The sequence below is a fragment of the Hyperolius riggenbachi genome, chromosome 2 (assembly GCF_040937935.1).
Source record: "Hyperolius riggenbachi isolate aHypRig1 chromosome 2, aHypRig1.pri, whole genome shotgun sequence".
Classification (NCBI taxonomy): Eukaryota; Metazoa; Chordata; class Amphibia; order Anura; family Hyperoliidae; genus Hyperolius; species Hyperolius riggenbachi.
Window position 1 is genome coordinate 456,849,082 of NC_090647.1, and position 17,057 is coordinate 456,866,138.

The following is a 17,057-nucleotide window of genomic DNA, read 5'->3' on the forward strand; positions in this document are numbered from 1 at the left end:
GCAGTGGAAGAGCATTGCTGTATACTTCATGGAACGAGTTCATGCCTCTTGTCTGGATTTACTGTTGGCTGCACCTATACACCTCCCCAAACACCAAGACAGACTTTCACAATCAATTGGGGCAAAACAAAAAGAATACAGAAAAGGGAAGGGAAGGATGTTCCCACTACACGAAGAATAAAAGAAAAAAAGCTTGTGGCTACGTTAACCTGGTCTATCAACCTCTCAAATGTCTTTAGAAGGCATCTGATCTGGAAAGAGTCAGTTGTAAAATAAAATATCCTGCAAAACATACGTCTGTCCGAAACGAAGATTAAAAATAAAGGAAAAAATTAAATTAAAAAAAAAAGGAAAGTAAAAACAAAAACTAAAATGCAGATAATAAATTAAAAAGGATAAGATACAGATAGGAATAAGCTAAACAGCCCTGGAAATAAAATTCCTATTACAGCTACCACTCAGAAGGATGTAAAAAGAAAGGACGTATTAGAGAGGTCCTATGCCGCTGGTAGATGAAGGGATACGGTCAAAGCTGCCACTACCACCCCCCAAAGACTCTGCACCCTCACTGATCAATCAAACCCAAGGTACGCTGACAAACCTCTGCATATCTGCACACTGCCATCCATTACAAGTCAGGCTCACGAGGAGGGTGAGAGAAGGGAACCTTTACTTTTGTTCTAGTTTATTTCAGATGGCAGGTTGAAAACTAGGGTGCGTTTTTGTGTGGTTTGATACAGGGCAGTTGGATTGTTAGATCAGAACTGACTGTAACGCCCTCTTGCCCCGACGGGGGTCACACACACTGGATATTCTCTTTATTTCTTTTTTTCTTGCACACAAGGATTCCTTCCTTTCTTAGCCTTGGCCGCGTCACCCCACTTTAGCCCACTTGAGAAACGCAGGGATGTCCCTCACTGGGACATGTCGGGTCAGGGCCTTGACTCGGAGGTTACGATCATCAGTCAGAAGGACAACTTCTCTTCTCAGGCGGATTGGATCATCTGAAAAGGGGACAGAGGACAACAGACAAACGTTATACAGATTACATGAGGTACCAAACCAGAGGGTGGTGGGACAGCAGGAACAGCAGCCAAAGGAAATGTGCAACAGCTTACGAGTGAGTTCTCACAGGATGAGAACGTGGGAGCGGAGGAGGAATGAGAGGAGGAGGGGGAGACGCTTGTCACTGTCTCTGACACTGGTAACCATCCATAGTGTTACAAACCAGAAGCGAGCACATGTCCGTCTTAAGCCATGATCTTTCTTATAAACAACAGACATCTGCAGCAGGTTAATCCCATGACAGATGTCCTTAGGTAGCCCATAATGTCACTCTAATCAGCCACGATGGGACAGGGAGGAAGTGGCATTGCACAAGAGCTTTACTTTAGTACATTAGAGACAAACGGGAAAAAAATAATATAATAATATATTTTACCTTTTTTTGAAGGCATGAATTCCTTCGCGTTGTCCTTGCAGTAATGTAGACAGCAGGAAAGTATCAAATCATCATTGTTGCCCTGAAAAAGTTACATATTTAAAATTTAGTACCATACATGTAATTTATTCCATAAACGTTATGGCCCCAACATAAGAGAGCCTTAAAGAGAACCTGTACCGAGTAAAAATATTTAAAATAAACACATGAGGTAACTTCAAATGAACATTGCATAGTTACCTTGCCATCAGTTCCTCTCAGAAGCTCACCATTTTCCTCTGACAATAATCCCTTCCAGTTCTGACAATATTTTGTCAAATCTGAAATATATCAGTTGCTGTCAGTAAAACATCAGTTGCTGTCAGTTAGAGCTGAGAGGAAAACTGATGTACCAGGTAATGTCTATGTTTCCCTATGGCTCAAGTGGGCGATGTTACAGTTTAACTGTGTGCTGACCAGAAAGCGGTTATGGGTAATGGCCATTTTCAAAATGGAGGATAGAAAATTCCCTTGATCACAGTGAACAAATAGGACGCGGGAGAGGAAAAAAACACTGAGGAGTAGACTACATGGAAGGTAAGTATGACTTGTGTATGCTTATTTTGACTTTTATTTTCAGTTCAGGTTTTCTTTAAGGTGCGTACACAAGTGACACTAAATGCATGACCATTACGTACACACGCGTTGACCAACTAAACAACCATTAAAATACTGGGCAGGCAGCGTGCCATACATTAAAAAAACAACAAGCCATTCAAACGACTTGTACACAGGTGGTCAACTTGACCGAAAGTTGGGGTTAGTAGATCCACCGGTTGACTCGGGCAAAACACCTGTTATCAGTTGGTCGTCTAGTCGTTTATTTCCCCTACACATGCCCAACCTATCGTCCAACAGACAGGTTGGAACGATAGCTAGGCAAATTGTCTGTAAAAGTGTACAAGAGTTTAGAATGCAATACCCTCTACAGCGTTTACTGCAACATCAGAGTAGGTTTAAAGAGTCCAATTCCCCCGATAGCATGCTGTTCAGATATGGAGGACAACGGCAGACACCAGACAAGGTTTACAAAAAGATGGTGAGAGCACAAAGGGATTGACAATAATGTCACAAATGCAACAAAACCAGCATGAACTGCCAAGTTATTGAACCACCCATGTTCCTACGTGGTTTTTTTGTGGCAAGTTTTTGTACTGCACCTCATTCAGTATCAGAATCCCAAGTGACCACAGCTGCCCTTATGGCGCCCTTCCTCAAAGCGTTATCAGTACATATGTGGCCCTTCTATATGTTGGGAGGTAAATAGCAAAAATGTATTTTTGACATTTGTCCTAGTTTCATTATTTACCTCCTTGGAGTACACAAATCTGATCAGAGAGGGATCTATTGCTGCCAGTGTAGTGTACACAGATTTACAATAAATTTCAGCATGAAATCTATTGGAAATCTGTGTAGCCACCTCCTGGGCCCTCCAGGTCCCCCCCACGCAATATGTAGCCCCCGGGCCTGTAGTGAGGCGGTACTTAGCTCACCTCTCTGCTGGCACACCTCCTCCAGTGTCCTGCATCTTCAAGTGGTGCCGGGGGCGCCAGTACCATATGACCAGAGGACACATGCATAACCTTGTACATGCTATTGGGTCACGTGTTACAGGCACCTGGAAGTGATGTAGAGAAGACACTGGAGTAGGCGAGGAGGAGGTGAGCTAAGCACCACTTCCACACTCACCACAGGCTCTTCGGGTGCTTATTTCTTACAGTTATTATTGATAAATGATTTAGTCAGTGTTTGCCCATTGTAAAATCTTTCCTCTCCATGATTTATATTCTGTTATCACATGGCGACATTTTTACTGCTGGCAGGTGATGTCCGTGGAAAGAGATGCTGCTTTTTTGGTAGTTGGAAACAGCTGTTATATCTTACAGTGCAACAAGGCTCCCACAGTGTGATGTCAGTACCTAGGTGCTGACATCACACTGTGGGAGGGGATTAACCACAATATCAGCCATGCAGAGCCCCCTGATATTTTCTAGAAAAGGTAAAGATTTCTCGTGGGAAAAGCGATATTGGTTACTGATTGGGATGAAGTTCAATCCTTGGTTACAGTTCCTCTTTAAAGGGAGCCTGAAGTGAGAAGGATATGGAAACTGCCACATTTATTTCCTTTTAAACATCGAAACAATACCAGTTCCCTGGCAGTCTGGCTGATCTCTTTGATCAGTGTCAGCAGTGTCTGAATCACACAAAACAAGCATGTGGCTAATCTTGTTAGACTTCATTCAGAAACATCTGATCTGCATACTTGTTTAGGGTCTCTGGATAAAAGTTTCAGGGCCGGATTCCATTAGGAGCCGTGGCCGTTTCCAATTTGTCCGTGACTTCCATTCAGCTGAGTAGCTGCATCCTCAATAGCTAAGCCGAGCCGTGTATGACTATAGCAGGGGTGCCCACTGGGTAGATCGCGATCTACCGGTAGATCACAAAGGACTTCATGGTAGATCCCGACCGCACTACATTTTCCATTCTGTATATAGAAGTGTGCTCCTAAAATTGTACATAGGTAGATCATTTTGACTTGCTAATTTTTAAAGTAGCTCACAAGCCAAAAAAGTGTGGGCACCTCTGGACTATAGTGATCTGGCTGCAAGGATCTGCAGCATGCCATCCAGAATCGCACCGTAGTGTGATCTGGATGGCAAGCCACTGAAAAGATAGGCAGCTTTTCCCGCCCCTCTTGTAAGCCCCTCCCTTAGAGAAAGATGATCAGCAAGAAATCCAAGCGATTTCTATTGTTTAAAATGAAAAATATGTCAGCCTCCATATCCCTCTCACCTCATGGTCCCTTTAATTTGTGCACTAAAATGTCTGGATACAATAACATCTAAGGTATAATAGGGTATTGGATCTTAGCCTAACCCCACAGACATAAATAATTCCCTATTTCTGTGACCAGAGATACACGTTGATATTCCTGTCTTGCAGCACTGGAATCCTGCACTCAGTTCCATCCAGACATACTACACTGCATGGCACTAGCATGATTTCCTTACACTAGCACTTCTTTCCTCCAGGCTTCCTCACAATGAGTAAACCAACAACCCACTTCCACTCCCTACAAGTGGGTCTCAGTCAGACTTGTCCAGTGTGCACAAAAGTGTGCGACAGGACAGGATAACAGAAGCTTTGGGATGGAGACTCATGCATTGCGCAAATGCCTGGGTAATATTCTACTTATACATAAAAACTAAATGATAATAAACAGGCCTGGATTGATGGGAAGGAACAAGGACAGGAGCCTGTGGAAAGCATCTAGTAAAGGTTAAACAAAGAGCCCTGGAAAATCTGCCACAAGTCAGATGACGACTGTACCTTCTGCCCAGAAATGTCCTCACTGCGGAAAGCGATAGACTCTAGCTCATTGCCACGACTAGTAAGTGCTCTCAGATAGGGGTCTCGGGCCTCAAACTTCTGCTCTAGAAACTGGATGGCTTTCTTGGCCTTCTCCTGAAGGGAGCGTGCTTGTCCGGCACTGCGCTGATCAGAGTCCTGGCCTTTAGCAAGACCGTCCAGCTCATGGATAACTGCAAGATGCAAAACAAGACACAATGTTAGAGCCATGTATTAAAGTGGTATGAAACTCAACATTTCTGCTTTTCTCTAAAAGATTATTTACAGCCTTAAACCTACTACCACAAAAAAAATAAAAATAAAAAAAAAATTGTAGCAGAACAGTATTCAAACAGTTAAACACAGCATTCAGTGGAAAGCTCCTTGCGTCAGTGGGCAACTTCTGGCCACATCCAAAGAGTTGATAACGTGTGCAGTTGAAAAGTGATCTCTCTCTCTCTATAAATATATATATATATATATATATATATATATATATATATATATATATATGTATATGTATATGTATATATATATATATATATATATATAAAAATATATATACACACACACACACACACACACACACAGAGTGTATATATAGTGAAACACACACACACACAGAGTGTATATGACCCAGTGGGATTGGGCTCCCTCAGTTGCGGGCACACAGAACTACAGTGTTGTTGGTGTGAGCTGCTGATCCCCCGCCGGACTCTATATACTTGCCCTGGTTCAGCGTGCTTCACTCATACTACATGGAGCCTGCACCTACTGTTCCTGTCAGTGGTGTCTTCTCGTACACTAAAGAGGAGACCGAGGATCCATACAGAGGTCGCAGGATCGTGTGACTTCCTCACGCAAAAGACATCAACTGTTAATACCCGCATCTGGGAGAAACTTCTTAAGCGACACCTTGCATTAGAACTGCATTGTGTTACCCTGGCAGAGTATCACCGGGAACGCCGCATCCCACGTGGCCTACGAGTAAGATTGACTCCAACCTTGTTCTCAGATTCAGAGGACTTTAAAATACTCTTCGCGCAGATACTGAATAAATGCTCCTTTGACTTAATCACACTTACAATTGCGCAGATCCAGAAGGAATTGGCAACAATTCAAGCTAAAGCCGCAGCTGCGGAGGCGGAACTCCGTGCTACACTTACTCCGGAGGAGTTTTCTGCTACAAAGACACGCCTTGATAAGACTCTGACAGACCTGCGGGTCACTCTCCAAGAGCGCAAGCGCGTGAAATTTGATCGCGACCAGGAGGATTATCGTAGGAACTAAGTATATTACTGGAACTCAACTGGCGGCCGTGGTTGGCGCACGGACCGCGCACCATCTACCTCATCTGTACCTACTTCCGGTTCCTCCTCCTCACCAGCGGGCCGTTTTTTAGGCCGAGGTCGCCAACAGCAGCGCCGTCGGCGCAAAACAAAAGACACCATCGCAGAGCAGGGAGGAAACACCGTCGATCCCGCTTCACCTGCAACAGCCCCGCGCGACCCTCCGGAGCACAGGGTCACACGGAGCCAGCGCCGCTAGGAGCTATTATGAACCTCTCCACCACCGAACTTTCTCCAAACGAGGTATGTGTGCTCAATAGAGGCCTGGGGTTTACTCCTAGAACTGTCATGGATACGTTTGTATTGAAGCAGGATATTTATAGATTATTCAGACAGGTCAGACTGAAAGCACACTTCTTAATGAAACCTATTATTGCTAAAACTGTTGCCAGCTCAGCTTTAAACTGTAAACAGTTTCATTTGTTTCCAAAGAGCAGTTTTGTACCTCCAACCACATATGTGGGAGTGGAGATGTTTGTCAACAAAGTGACTATGAACATTGATCGACTGATTGAGTCGTCTAGCAAAGACTATGCTGGCAACAATTTATCCATGGTAGAAAGGTCAGCTTTATTTGATCTCAGTCAGCGAAGAGACATTGTTTTGAAACCTCCTGATAAGGGCGGGGCCCTGGTAGTTATGGATTCAGGGGACTATGAGGTAGAGATTTCTTCTCAACTTTCTGATAAAAGGGTCTATAAGCAACTACCAGGTAACCCCGCCCCCATCTGAAAACTGCATTACGCAGTATTTTGGACAGTGCTGTTTACCAACAAGTCATTACTAGGGATCTGAGCGATTATCTATTTGTCACACATCCCATTACCCCGGTTCTATATACCCTACCCAAGGTTCACAAGAACCCTGAGAGACCCTCGGGAGGTCCCATAGTGGCGGGCATAGGGTCGATTTTTACCCCATGTTCCACACTATTGGACAAAGTGTTGTCCCCATTGGTACAGACTATACCATCCTATATCAGGGATACCTCTGACTTCCTGACTAAGGTTTCTAAATTAAAGATTGATCCAATGGAGGAAACATGGCTAGTCAGTTGGGACGTTTCATCCCTTTATACGTCCATTCCCCAATCTGTAGGTATCCAGGCATGTCTTGAATTGGCTGAATCGGTTGGGGAATATACAGAACGACAATTGTCTTTCTTCAGTACTTTGTTACACTTTGTATTGGAGAACAATTATTTCCTTTTTAAGGAGACTTTTTTCCTCCAGCTACGGGGGACAGCAATGGGATCCAATGTGGCCCCGTCCTTTGCAGGCGCCTTTATGCACCAATTTGAAACTCGCCATGTCTATAATCATGAATCGTACGCCAGGCACTGTGGCACCTGGTGGCGTTTCATAGACGACATTTTTGCAGTATGGCGGGGCGACATTGGATCCCTGCTGTCCTTCCATGATGACCTTAACCGTTTTCATGCCAACATTCGATTTGAAATCATGTATGACCAATTGGAGTTGAATTTTTTTTAGACACCACGATCAAACGACAAGGTAATGCCTTGGTATCTGATTTTTATCAGAAACCAACTGATCGTAATCAGTTGCTCCGCTTCGAGAGTTTTCACCCACCTGCTGTATTCCGTTCGGTAGCAAGGAGCCAATTGCTCCGGGTGGATAGGATAGTTACGGATCAAGGGGTACTTGAGAGTAGGAGACAGCAGATGGCTGATAAACTCTCGGAGCGGAGATACCCACCTGATCTAATTCGGGGGGGGTATGAGATGAAATTGCCCAGGGGAACATTGGAAAAAAGATGACAGACCATGGACCACGCCTACCCTTTGTTTGCCAGTTTCATGGTTTTTCACATAGAGTACTGGCTAGTATTAAGAAACATTGGCACATATTGGGCAGTGCGTATCCAGAGGTACCCGAATTTCGTTCACCGCCAATACCTGCCTACAGACGAAATGACACTGTGGGCAGTAGATTGGTAAGAGCTGACATTCCCCCGAAAGTATCTGAGACCATTTCGAACAATCGCACCAACAGTTGTCACCTTCTCTCCCAGCTTCTTGCTAATGGTTTTGTAGCCCATTCCAGCCTTGTGCAGGTCTACAATTTTGTCTCTGACATCCTTGGACAGCTCTTTGGTCTTTCCCATGTTGGAGAGTTTGGAGTCTGCTTGATTGATTGATTCTGTGGACAGGTGTCTTTTATACAGGTGACTAGTTAAAGCGGATCCGAGATGAAAAAATAACTATAGCAAGAAACTGGTCTATATATCTTACCTAAAGTTTAGATGGTTTACACAGTAAATACAGCTGCAAACTGCATCTACAGTAAATTATCATTTCTTCTTGTGATACAATGAGCGCGGCCATGTTTTGCTTGTCATCACACACACAGGCAAAGCTGCTCTGTATCTCCACCCCTCAGCCTGTGAACTCCCCTCCCCTCTCCACCCCCTTGCATCTAACATGAGTGTATATAGTATAGTTGTCCCCAGTATCCCCAATATTGTTGGCCTCAATATAGTTGCCCAAGTTAGTATAGTTGCCTTCCCAGTATAGTTAGCCCCAGTCCGTATAGATAGTGTAGTTGCCCCCCAGCATAGATAGTAGTTAGCCCCAGTCAGTATAGTTTCCCCTGGTGTGTCGTCCTCAGGAAAGGGGGGGGGGGCGCCGATCGCATTACCTTCGGCGGCCGCTTCCCCTGTGACTGTCTCTCTCTCCCTACGCTTCACAGACCGCATGTCAGAGCGACCCTCCTCGCTGTTATGACAGGACAGCGGGTCACCTATCAGCATGCATACAGGAAGACTGCCTGTATGCACGCTGATAGGCGACCCGCTGTCCTGTCATAGCGGCGCAGCGGGTCGCGCTGACATGTGGTCTGTGTAGCAGAGAGAGACAGCTACAGTGAAAGTGGCCGCCCGCTGAGATGCCAGTACGTGCTGTCCGGGGTCCGCTCCTGGCACATCGGCTTCCTGCTACCGCTCCAGCCCTCTGTGTGCCTCCACCAATCAGCGCACAGGGGGCAGGCACATGATAATGAGGATCCTCCTCGCCAGGCTCAGCTCCCAGCAGCATGGGACTGAACGCCGCGGCGTTGGAGGAATTGGGGGCGGCTCCAGCAGTTTAGATTAGTTTAAACTATTAATGTAATAAAAAATTAAGCATTTGGGAGGAAGAATGCCCCAGAAACTATATGTAAGGGGTACAAATATGAAAAGTGCAAACGTTTGTCTCTGATCCACTTTAAGACAGGTGTCCTTAATGAGGGTGACTAATTGAGTAGAAGTGTCTAACCACTCTGTGGGAGCCAGAACTCTTAATGGTTGGTAGGGGTTCAAAAACTTATTTCACTCAATGAAATGCAAATCAGTTGCTAACTTTTATTTAAGGTTATTTTTTCGATTCTCCTTTTGATGTGCTATCTGCCACTGTTAAAATAAACCTACCATTGAAATGATACTGTTCTGGGACTTTTCATTTCTTTGTCATTGGACAAACTTACAAAATCAGTGAGGGGTCAAATAATTATTTCCTCCACTATATATATACACACACACACACACATACAGAGTATATATATATGTATATTATATGTACACACACACACACACACACACACACACACACACACACACACACACACACACATACATATATACACACACGCACACATATACACACACAGTACAGACACAAGGTTTGGACACACCTCATTCAAAAAGAGTTTTCTTTATTTTCATGACTGTGAACGTTGTAGATTCACACTGAAGGCATCCAAACTATGAATTAACACATGTGGAAGTATAGTACATAACCAAAAAAAAACTACTGAAACAACTGAAAATATGTCATATTCTAGGTTCTTCAAAGTAGCCACCTTTTGCTTTGATTACTGCTTTGCACACTCTTGGCATTCTCTTGATGAGCTTCAAGAGGTAGTCACCTGAAATGGTTTTCACTTCACAGGTGTGCCCTGTCGGCTTTAATAAGTGGGATTTCTTGCCTTCTAAATGGGGTTGGGACCATCAGTTGCATTGTGGAGAAGTCAGGTGGATACACAGCTGATAGTCCTACTGAATAGACTGTTAGAATTTGTATTATGGCAAGAAAAAAAGCAGCTAATTAAAGAAAAACTAGTGGCCATCATTACTTTAAGAAATAAAGGTCAAAAAAAAAAAAAAAAAAAAAGAAATGAAGGTCAGTCAGTCCGAAACTTGGGAAAATTTTGAAAGTGTCAGTGCAGTCTCCAAAACCATCAAACGCTACAAAGAAACTGGCTCACATGCGGACCGCCCCAGGAAAGGAAGACCAAGAGTCACCTCTGCTGCAGAGGATAAGTTCATCCAAGTCATCAGCCTCAGAAATCACAGGATAACAGCAGCTCAAATTAGAGACCAAGTCAGTGCCACACAGAGTTCTAGCAGCAGACATCTCTAGAACCTGTTAAGAGCAGACTGTGTGAATCAGGCCTTCATGGTAGAATATCTGCTGGGAAACCACTGCTCAGGACAGGCAACAAGCCTCTGCCTGGCTCTTCTACTGACCACATTTGCTATTGCTCCATTGTTATTGCCTGATGAAGCGGGATCAAACCTTTGAAACGCGTTGCATATTTGGAGTTCATAAATAAAATATATTGACTGTCTTTACTACAGTCGTTGTGTGTCTACTTGGAGGAGGTAAGTCCACCACAATTTGTTTTTTAAGCTTATTTAGCTTCCTTTATCCTTTTGGTGCCTCTGTTCTCCTGCATAATCCGTGCAGATAGTGTCCTGGCTGGGATTCGAACTGGAGACCCAGCGCTGCAAGGCAAGAGCTCTAACCAATACGTCACATGAAGGAGTCCCTCTCCTCCTGCTGTATGGTGTATTATGTAAAACTCCAGAAAGGTTCAACTGCACAAGTAGGACAATATTGTAGTGTTTGTGGCAGACAGGTGAATTCAGGGACATTCCGGTCTTCCTTCTGTTTCAGGTATCTGAATCTTCCTTCAAGGTGCCACAATGCACAGCAGCACACTTACAATATATCAGTGCCTCTGATCTGTACTTGCCACTTCAGACGCACAATGCTGCCAAGGAGAAGGGCTGGGGAATAGCAAATTCTGAAAAAAAAGAATTATATTGTATTTGTGAAGTATGAAAAATAAGTCACGCCCTGCCTCACAGGCATGTTCCCATGGCAGGGCTAGGTTAGGTTAGACTGAGAGACTGAGGGAATGTAAGGTGTGACTGGCACTGGCAATCTCCTGGGAGGTGGTTGGGAAGACAGAAAAGGAGGGAGCAGAGAAACTAAGTGAGGTGAAACTTGCTCTTTTGTTAATTGCTGGTGGCTCTTCCTCCAGGCTTCTGCCTACAACTTTCTCTCTCTCTTCTCATCAGCTTCACACGAGAGCACAAGTACCAGCCAATGGCACGCCTGTTAGCAAGAGGCTGTATGTAAAAAGTGGAAAAAAAGGTAAAATGTACACAACCGAATCTGAACTGAGAGAAACATCGAGCCGCCAGATTTATTTTTAAAATCTTCAGTGGCCTGGCATTGCTTTTGGCTGCAGAATAAAATGCTCTATAACTATTTTCTCCTGTGTCCCTGCCACATACAGGTAGGTTAAAATTTGACAGGTTTTAGACTAGTCCATCTCCTCAAGGGGGATTCTTAAGGTGTGCTAACAAGTGGGGAGACTGGTTGGTATCTTTGTATAGATCATTTACAGGGTGTGTTTTTGAAAAAAAATATATAAATAAATAAAGACAATGTTGAGAATCCCCAATGAGGATGTCAGATCTGCCAGATTTTTACTGCTAACTAAGTGACAGCAGTATAGGGAAATTATAATTAGTGCTTTTTACTCAGGAAGAAATGTACATCTTATTTGTATGTCTTTTAAATCTTACAAATAATCATGATAGCGATCCTTTAAATTATAAAACCAGGTGAGAAAGGGCAGCCCATATAGCATGTACATAAATATTTTACCTAAAGGGTTTCTGGCTTGGCTCTGCAGAAGCAACAGAAGAGCCTACAGTTGCATGTGGTGAAGGCTCTGCTGATGTGGGTGTCACAGCCGCCATGAGGTACAGGGATGGAGCGCCACTGAGGCCAAATCTAAGGTAAGTTTTTCCTTACCAATGTTAATTACGGTATGTACTATAACTATGTCAATCCATTCTTCTTCATCTGACCTTGTATTTTAAAGCAGAGGAGAACTTTGGGTGTGCATGAAAGTATATCTGGAGTTTTGGAGGAAACAGTCATCTAAGGAATCACCTGACAATGGTGAATACTGATGATTGATGTCAGTCTGTAGCTTTGCTGACCATTGCATACTAACAGTGGGAGTAACTCACAAAAACCAACTCATTTCAATGCCAACTCGGACCAGTTGGAATATTTATTTTCTGAGTAACTTCAGGGGCGGGTGACACAATAGAAGAATATCTTCATTAAATGTTAAACGAACACGGGGTAATGGGTCTTCCGGTTAAATCTTGCCCAGAGTTCTTCCTTAAGGGACCACGAACGTGAAAAAATGTAAAATATGTACTGTACACATAAAATAACTTTTTTTGCCTACGCTCTGTCACTTACAGTAGGTAATATACATCTGACAGATTTTGGATTAGTCCATCTCCTCATGGGAGATTCCCAGTATTAGGCCCAGTGCACACCAAAACCGCTAGCAGACCCTCAAAACGCTAGAGTTTTTTGGAGCAGAATTCAGAGCGATTCTAGGCATGTTAGGAGACGTTTTCTAAACATGCCTAGCGTTTTTGGGAGCGTTTTTGTGTAGCAGATTACAAATATTGTTACAGTAAAAGCTGTTACTGAACAGCTTCTGTAACAAAAACGTCTGGAAAACCGCTCTGATCAAGCGTTTTCCAGAGCGGTTTGAGCTTTTCCTATACTTTACATTGCGGCAGAACCGCTTCTGCAAACCGCAAAAGTGCTGCAGGACCCACGTTTGCGGTTTTCTAAAAAGCACAAACCGCTGGTTGCACCATCCCATTGAAATACATTAGCCAAGCGTTTTCACGGGCGAAAGCGGTTTGGAAAACGCTACAAAAACCGATCGGTGTGCAGCAGGCCTTATTGTTATGGTTTCCAAAAGCAATCCCTGGAAAGGATCTATACAAAGATGCTGGCCTACTCACTTGCACACCATTTTTACAGTTGGACTAAGCAACTGCCATTCCGTAAGTACTTTTGTAAATAAAGAAATACCTGGGAATCCCCCATTAGGAGATGCACTTTTTCAAAACCTGACAGATGTCAGATTTTCACTGCCTACTGTAACACAGCAACATAAGGAATCAGCATTTTTTTGTGATAGTTGTCCAGTAAGCTCCATAGACATCATTTAGTATTTATATAGCGCCAATATCTTCCGCAGTGCTGTACAGAGTATATATTGTCTTGTCACTTAACTGTCCCTCAGAGGAGCTCACAATCGAATCCCTTCTATAGTCATACATCTTTGTATGTACACACAACATATGTCTGCTGTAAAAATAGCCATAATGGACAGTGGAATAGTTTGTTATCACTGTGATGTATGAGAGGAGAGAAAATAATTAGGGCCCGCCATGACTGACCTGGCCACTCTGGTAGGCCCATTATGGTATAGGGCAATAATGTTACCAAGAAGCAATGGAATACAACTCAGACAAGCAAGTGTCACTCTACAGCAACACCTTTGGGCAGCTTTAAGAAGGCCACAAACCAGTAGTAGCCTGTACAGTTTGCTTTCCTCATGACATGTCCAGCATACAACTTCCATATGTAAGCACAGGCGGCTTCCCCACAGATTGCGGAAGATAGTTGTCAGCAATATGCCAGGCTTATGAACAGATGGACACAGTAGTATTTGTATGACAGGAAGGAGCTCTTAGTACATGCTCATTTCCCCACAGGGAAGAGCATGTGTTCCACTTCTTAATAAACCCACCCAAATACACCAGATACGCCACAGGGCTCCTTCTCCCGGTCAGGGAAACTACTCCCAAATCCAGGGAGTCGGCCAGACCACCCAGTAACACCAGTTCTTGTGCCAGGGGCGAGTGTTTAGCAATAACTGGAACCAGTCAGAGATTGCACCGCTGGCTTTATATGGAGAAAAAGCTGTGTTGGGGACGTGTTCCAGCAGCTGCTCCTTCAGCTGTGTGACTGTACCCAGCCCAGCCAGAGAGCTGCACAGCATCGCTACTGTAGCCAGAGTGCAGTCAAGCACAGGCAGCCATAGACAACAGAGAGGCAGTAGTCCCGAGCGCTCGCCCAATATTTAACCACAAACATGCTGCAGAGGTTGGGAGAATTAAGCAGTCTGTTCCAGCAGCTTAACAAAGCATGCAATACAAAACGACATTTGTATATATACAACCGTATGACTAAATTACTGCCCAGTGTATCCGTCATCTGAGTTAAAAGAGCAAATTCCTGCATAAATGGCTTGCCAATTCCAGATCCTGGCCTAAACAAGTCATTATTGAGATTAATGGCAGCCGCGGGAGACTCTTATAAGTCGCAAATAAGAATCTAATATTCAAGACTGAGCTATACTTGTAATGGAGTAGAAATGTCTGAACGCCACACAACTCACCTTCATGTTGTAAAATGGCTGATAAATGCTGCAATTCTCTACAGAACATTACAAATATGGGTGTAAATTGGCTGTGTGAGTATGGTCTGAATAAATGATCATCTTCCTATGGACATGTATGCATCAGGCGATCTTCTCTGAGTGGGAATCTTGTGTCCTAAACTGAGGAGCGGGGAGGTGTTACATCAGACTACCTATTCTTGGGTGGGGAGGCACATTAGACTACCAATACTTTGGTGGTGGCGGGGAGGGGAAACTACATCAGACTATACTGGGGGGCATACGAGTACCTATACTTTAATGGTACTGGGGGGGGAAGGTTGGGGGGCTGGCTACCTATATTGGGGGAGTGGGACATCTAGCTACCTATACTTAAAGGGAATTTGACTAACTATACTTGGGGGACATCAGACTACCTATACTTAGGGTGGATCTGGCTATCTAGACAGGGGGGAGCGGGCAGTCTGGCTAAATTTACGTAGGGGAAAATCTGGCTACCTGTATTGGGGTGGCATCAGGCTACCTATACTGGGGGATGTGGTTACCTTTACTGGGGAGGGACCACTTTGGAAACTCTGCTTCAGGTGCTGGAGAACCAGCTCTGACTAACACTGGGAAGTCTGGGGACATTGACTACAAATATCCCAGAGTTCTAAACCTGCATTCATCTGAAGGCGGTAAACCTGCAAACTGAAGCCATCATTTGTCTTTTTCCATCACACATTCTCTACGTCTGTCCAATGAACTGGTCACCCTAAGGGCCGAGCTATCTGGACATCAGACTTTTCAGACCTCCGTCATTCATAAAGGAACACGGAGGCTTGCCATCTTTAAATCCTCTTTTGTCTTTAGACATTTGTTTGTTGCAGGGGTGCAACTCATAAGCGTCCAGTGTTGGCAGAACATCTGATCTACACTTTGGTTGTGAGTGAGGAATTCATATACTGTAGTTACAAGAGAAAGGAGGATCAGCACTAAAAAGGGATCCTGAGCGGCACCTTCAGGATTCCTCTCACAAGTTTCCATCACATGGGAAGGTATCTGTAGTGGGTGAAGAACCAGAAACCACTTTCTGTGTTGTTGTCAGTATTACCTGGCAAATAAAAGAGGACATTCTTCCAGGTACTTCTTCCCATAAAGTGACTATCCAAACTATACGTGAAAAGCAGGTATATTTAAAAGTCATCAAATGCTTAAGCCTATACTTCTGGGAAAGTCTCCTCACAGCTCTTACCTATCAGAGGAATGACTAGAATGTATATTTGGGATGAAAGCAGCTGCTCCAGTCCTGGAAGATAGTTGATGAACCCATTGGTGTCGGGGACAAGAAACAAAGGGTGGATTTCTAACTCCAATGGTCTTGTCTTGCCATCCAATACAGCCTACAAAACATAACAGAAAACCGCTTTATTTTCATTTGTTACAGATATACAGTACAGCCTTACTTCAGTTCTGATCATCGGACAATACAACATACAGGAAAAGCAAATTTGGTCAACAGTACAAGTAAGCTCCAATGTAGAGAGAAAAGTCATATTCCTCCCAGCAGAAAGACCCAAAGAGCAGTATAGCATCATGTTACACCAAAAAGGTGAGACACTCTAATTTCTGAATTACATACATACCATGGAACTTTAGGACAGATGACAAGATTTGATAAAACGTGTGGGTACATTGGGTGGGGCCCCCAAAGGACCAAAGCTAGTGGAGACAGGGTCATTAAGGTTGCGGAAGGGCGGCATGAGTGACCTTCCTGTAGCCCTATCTACTAGGTTGGGTGCTGAAGTGCGGTGTTTGGCATATTTTGGGCTTCCGAATGTAGGATCTCTAATTCAAACAACACCATCAACGAATTGTAAATTTTTCTGATTTTTGCAATCTGTATGTATGAAGTTTGGAAATGGGTCAATCAAATTCACTTGCTGACCATTCTGACTGGTCCAATTTCAACTTACAAAAATTAGCATCTGATTGAGGTCATTAATCTTCTGTGGTGACCAGCAGCACTGCAACTACAGTTCCTCCCTGTTCACTGGTAGAGATGGCCAATGTGTCAATGAGCAAAGGAGATCCTAACCTCCTTCCACAATGACATATTTTTCTGGAGTTGGGCTCTAAAGCAGTTCTACATCGAAGAGGGCGCTAGAACTGGTCATCAGGAATATGAAAGGCTGAAAAATTATAACAAACATTTGGTTGCAATTATTGCTGATAAAAGCAGTGAAACCAGCAAACAACTTTAATAGGACATTTACTTTTTTTCACACAAGCGATATAAGAGTCAGATATCTTTATTTTTTAAAT

At 43.8% G+C, this 17,057-nt stretch overlaps 1 protein-coding gene across 2 annotated transcripts in view; it reads right to left on the reverse strand.

The window, feature by feature from the left end:
• Window positions 1-659: 659 nt before the first annotated feature.
• Window positions 660-17,057, reverse strand: part of SMG6 (SMG6 nonsense mediated mRNA decay factor) — a 444,365-nt gene continuing 427,967 nt past the window's right edge. For both annotated transcript variants that reach the window (XM_068270085.1, XM_068270086.1), the window contains 4 exons: window positions 15,988-16,135; window positions 4,811-5,022; window positions 1,442-1,523; window positions 660-1,004 (listed from right to left, as the gene is read on the reverse strand). In XM_068270085.1, the coding sequence (XP_068126186.1) occupies window positions 874-1,004; window positions 1,442-1,523; window positions 4,811-5,022; window positions 15,988-16,135 (573 nt within the window). In that variant the 3' untranslated portion in view covers window positions 660-873. The remainder of the gene's footprint in view (window positions 1,005-1,441; window positions 1,524-4,810; window positions 5,023-15,987; window positions 16,136-17,057) is intronic.